The following is a 5,264-nucleotide window of genomic DNA, read 5'->3' on the forward strand; positions in this document are numbered from 1 at the left end:
CAATAAACTCTACTTTATACCCCACTCCTAGTGTGTGTGTGTTGGCACATTGGGTCCAGCTAATATGGGACCTAACATATGTTTTGTTTGGCCTTTGGTATTCTGTGCACTTTGTGTTCATTTGAGAGAGTAGCCTAAACATACTTTTTGTTTATAATGTAAATAAATTAATAGAGTCACAGATGGTGCGACTTGATAAAAGGTTGCTCATTTTGAGGGAACAACTGTAGCCTAGAAAGTTTATGGTGAACACAAACCTCTGGAACACCATAGTACATGATTAATATAATGGTTCATGGAGCTCAAACCATAAAAACATGCTATGTTATTCACCTGCCATGATCATTTCAGTCACTTTATTTATTCTCTAGGGGGAGAAGCATAATAAAAAATTATAATGAAAATATTTAAAACACAAGTTTTTCTTTAATGGAGCAACAAAATAAACAACAATATATAAGTATACTACTATCACCTTCACAATGTTGGAGAGTAACCTTTGTGTGTTTCAGCTTCCACTGATCAGCAGGTTTGAGTCAAATCAGTCTGAGATCTGCTGGGATCAGCAGCAGGCTGAGAACACATAGTGGTGTCCCACATGTCAAACTGATATCTGAGCAGATTTGGACAGATAGTAAGACCATGCACACAAACTCTTCATATGTAGCCTCTGTACTACCATTCTGCTGTGTTTTATTTTACTGTAGCATATGTAATAAATCTACTTAAGTCAGAAGACCCTTCCGTAGGATGCAGTATTGTAAGATCATTATGTCTGAGCAACATTTTCATTGCAATTGATTAATGTAGAGCTGACAGTAGCCTTCATATCAGGTTGAAACTTCAGACCAGGGTTCGGATATACACATTTGCAATTCCCAGAGGGGTTTCCTAAATGGTTCACTTGAATAACTGCAACTGACTGTTATGATGTTGAATTTTCATAGTGGCCATGTAGAATTTATTGGTAGTTAGAGTGGCAGATAGGCCTGGTGATAACAGAGATTTATTGGAATTGGGGATGGGACCATTGTCACTTCATTTCTTTCAGATTAGCATGAGAAAGGAGTTTGTGGTGAACCATTGATATGAAACTCAAAGCATAACTTTTGCTGTGAGAGTCCTGATCTATGGTGAAAGTCTGCCTGCTCATTATGGCTGCACTCTGTCAGCACCAACTAATTACCACTCCTCTTCTGTCTCCACCCCGTCATTCTCAGTTTCTACATATGTCTCCTCCCTCATGGAAAGATCATATATAGTGTGCAGGCCAAAAGGATTTCACTTCTCTTCAGGGACATTCTATAATAGGTGTTGTTTCCTATTTTGGGCATTGTGACTGATTATTGGCAGAATTTGAGGAGTAGGACATTTATTGTTTAAGGGTAAGGTCTAAAAACTTGATTTTATTGCATTTTATTTTGAAAACAATACAAAAAGTCAATTCTCGGAGACTAAATGATGAAATAATTCTTGCCTCCAGGTATAAACCTCTTTTCTCTGTACTTTAACCAGAACCTCAACTTTTTATTTTGTTTTTCCACTCGACCATCAGGAGTCAATGTCTCCGCCTCTGGCCAGATCTCTTCCAGCCCTGCTCAGCCACTGGTGGCACCAGCTGAGGTTTCGCCATGAGAACAAGAAAGGATGGGACGAGATGTTGGATGAGACATATCTGCTTCACATCAAACTGTAAGAAACTCCTATCAAATACCACTCACCAGTTTTAACAATGAACTGAGAGATGTCAGTATTATGCAAATACTGTTTGGGGTTTTTCTTTTGTCCTTCCTTCAGCACAAATGACATTCCTCTCTTCTATGCGGCTAAAACAAATAACATTGCCTGTATCAAGAAACTGCTAAGCTCTGCATCCACTAACATCTTTGAAAGAGGTATGACTGAGCTGTGAATTTTAACTTCACTGTGTTATTTCAATGTGGTACAGTGTCAGTTGTACTTTATGAAGTTGTGATCCTCTCACTCAGGTGCTCTTGGAGAGACAGCGCTTCATATTGCTGTGATGAATGATAATGTGGAGGCAGCAGTGGCTCTGATGGACGGGGCTCCTGAACTCATCAACGAGCCCATGACCTCTGAGCTTTTCAAAGGTTGACATATGTAAATACACATGCACATCATGCAGTTGACATTTTACTGCACATGTGTATGCACAAATGCAAAAAATGTCCAAACACACAAATTGAGGCCATTTTAACCCATTCACTCCCTTGCACTTTTTCAATTATGTTCATTAATCTTCCTCTCCAGTACAGTGTGTAGTACATTAATATGTACTACACACTTGTCTTTACTATTACTATTTTATCTTTTCTAATGTTGTATAGGTAAAGATCATAACATGCAAATAATTTACAAATCAGTGTAACAAGCTGTAAGGTCTAGTCGGCAGCAGTTTGCCAGTAGTGACCTCCTCACAGCCTTTTCTCCTGCTTTAGCAAAGCAGTACACAACTCAATGTAGTGCACACATGTTGTTTGGACAACCAACACAATATGTGAGGACTGGTTACCAGCTGTAACCTGATTTATTTACATATTATTCCATCAGTTAGAATGATTCAACTGGGAAAGGAGCTGTTCTGCATAATTAGTATTTTTACTTTTGATACTTTAAATGTATTTTGTAACCAGTACCAGTAAAAGCAAGGACTTTCACTGCACTATGTTTTATCTTGTGGTATGACTTGAATAAGTCTTCTACCACTAAGCAAGTTGACCTGTTTTGCTCATAAGCAAACAAATGTCATTATAATGCAGGCCTTGTTTACACAGCAGGTCCAATTAAAAAGCCAGTCAGCTGAGACAGTGATTTTAATGTTCTTTTGTGATTTTAGCAAAAAAAAAAACACAGTCTTGGGGGATCAGGCAGAAGAGTGGTACCTAATACAGTCCAAGGTCAAAGTCTCCAGCAGGGCAGCAGGGAAGGCAAGGCAGAATCACAGGTTGGTTGAACAGGCAGGGTGTCAATCTCAGGTTGGCAGTCAGACAAGAGGGAGCAGGCTGGATCACAGGTCGTTAGAGCGGGCAAGGGTCCGGTACCAGGAAAGCAGTCAGGGGAAAAAGGCTGGAGAGTCTAGACAGGGCATTGGTTATCTTTTCCGCTCCTCACCATATGCTGTGGTGAACAGGTGTGGGTGATTAGTGGCAGGTGAAACCAATGTGCATGATGAGCTAAAGTTACCCGGGTTGTGGATGAGCTGGTGACAGGAAGTACTTTCAGAGTAAAAGCAGGGAGAATCGGAAGCCAGCAGGGCAGGATCATGACACATAAGCAAACCAAACGTCAATATAATGCAGGCCTTGTTTACACAGCAGGTGAAAATATAAACAGTGGACTGACATACACTGTCTGTCTCTCCTCTGTCTCAGGTGTCACTCCTCTCCACATTGCTGTGGTGAATCAGAACATCAGTTTGGTCCATCACCTCATTAGTCATGGTGGTGATGTGGCTACACCTCGAGCCACCGGGCTGTACTTTCAGAAGAGGAGAGGAGGACTCATTTACTTTGGTGAGTCAGCATGAGCGAGCCTAAAATGTACAGGGTGGCTGAGTAATGACAAAGCTGATGCTTGATCCCCAAGCTCTTCCTGGCCACTTGTAGACATGTCTTTAGCAAGACATTAAACCCCAAACTGACCAAAATGAATGTGTACATGCAAAATGCATGCACATTTTGGAGCAAAGTATTTTACAAATAAATGTATTGCATCTAAGTCCCACAAAACAGATTGTTTTTCTAAACATACTTTTGGTCAACAGGTGAGCATGTCCTATCTTTTGCTGCATGTACTGGGAATGAGAACATTATCTCTATGGTCGTTAACACAGGGGCCAGCACCCTTGTCTCATGTCTACTTTTTCCTCTTCTTGTCTTCTCTCTAGGCAACACAGTGCTTCACATTTTGGTTCTGCAGCCCAACAAGGTAGCTGCGTGCCAGTCCATCGACCTGATAATGACACGAGATGCAGAGCTGCAGGAGCCAGTGCCACTTGACATGGTGCCCAACCTCCAAGGCCTTACACCAATGAAAGTGGCTGCCAAAAAGGGAAACATTATGGTGAGTAAAGCATGAGAGGGCGCAAAGAGTAAAATCCTAACATGAAAGGTGGAGCTGAATATTTCACTATTCCTGTTCTCACTGTGTCTCTTTCAGGTATTTCGACACCTGGTTAATAAAAGATATGTGTTCCTGTGGCGCCGGGGCTCTTTCTCTTCTAAGCTCTATGACCTGACAGAGATCGATTCCTGGGCTGACAACATGTCTGTGCTGGAGCTTATTGTGAGGAGCCACCACAAAGAGGTACACTACAAAATATAGTAATTTGGGGAAATTATGGACTATTTGTTAGAAATAATGACATGGGTGTGATGCTTAAAAGAAATTCAACAGCTGTCATTTTGTTTCTGCCAGGCGATGTTGCTGCTGGAGGTGACCCCAGTGAAGCAGCTGGTCAGTCTGAAGTGGAACCTGTATGCAAAACATTACTTCAGGTAAAGTTTGATGTGAGTCTCTGAAGTAAAACATCTGTTCACATGTCCAGCCTTGTTTTACAGTGTTATCTTTTCCTTTCTTGTGTCAGGCTCCTGATGATTGTGTATCTGCTCTACATCTCGATCTTTACAACATGTTGTTTTTATCGCCCTCTGATGGACATGCCAGAGAACTACACAAAACCAAGCTTAGACAAAACCATCTCATTCAAAACCATCTATATCCAGAAACCACTCAAGGTGTGTTGGAGTTATGACTTAAATTTACCATTAACAAATCTCAACAGTGATGGAATGTAAATAAGTAGTTTGTGCTTGTCGTGGCTAGAATGTGATACCAACTAAATTAATTCACACAAGTCATCTCAATTTAAGTAATCATTTAATATTACAATTATTCTGAACAAAGTAGTAGTTGAATATGTAATTTGGTAGTTAGGGAACAGAACAGAATCACTCCTCCTGCAATTGAATAGATAAAGTATTAAATAAGAAGATTGTCAGAGCGCGAGTCAGTCATTGTTGGTCACAAGGTACCATCAGTCGGAGCCCATAGTCCACCCGGCCAGGTCCACAAGCACACTCAAGGCTGCCGCACCCTCCTTAATTCCCCCTTTCTTCACTCTAACCCAGCTATCCTAGCCTTTATCTGCTCGCAGTTACACAGCCTTCTATGGCCTGAGCCAGAGACACGGTCTCATGCCAGCTCCACACCCCTTCTTCCGAGCATTGTCTAAGATGTCCAGT

At 41.2% G+C, this 5,264-nt stretch overlaps 1 protein-coding gene across 1 annotated transcript in view; it reads left to right on the forward strand.

The window, feature by feature from the left end:
• The first annotated feature begins 1,295 nt into the window (after nt 1-1,295).
• The window catches only part of LOC109966216 (transient receptor potential cation channel subfamily V member 6-like), a 7,896-nt gene continuing 3,927 nt past the window's right edge, over nt 1,296-5,264 (forward strand). Inside the window, exons 1-9 of the mRNA XM_020610907.1 lie at nt 1,296-1,385; nt 1,556-1,692; nt 1,798-1,895; nt 1,989-2,111; nt 3,393-3,533; nt 3,785-4,083; nt 4,180-4,326; nt 4,438-4,517; nt 4,607-4,757. Of these exons, the coding sequence (XP_020466563.1) occupies nt 1,562-1,692; nt 1,798-1,895; nt 1,989-2,111; nt 3,393-3,533; nt 3,785-4,083; nt 4,180-4,326; nt 4,438-4,517; nt 4,607-4,757 (1,170 nt within the window). The 5' untranslated portion in view covers nt 1,296-1,385; nt 1,556-1,561. The remainder of the gene's footprint in view (nt 1,386-1,555; nt 1,693-1,797; nt 1,896-1,988; nt 2,112-3,392; nt 3,534-3,784; nt 4,084-4,179; nt 4,327-4,437; nt 4,518-4,606; nt 4,758-5,264) is intronic.

This window comes from Monopterus albus, unplaced genomic scaffold, assembly GCF_001952655.1.
Source record: "Monopterus albus unplaced genomic scaffold, M_albus_1.0 scaffold107.1, whole genome shotgun sequence".
NCBI classification, from domain to species: Eukaryota; Metazoa; Chordata; class Actinopteri; order Synbranchiformes; family Synbranchidae; genus Monopterus; species Monopterus albus.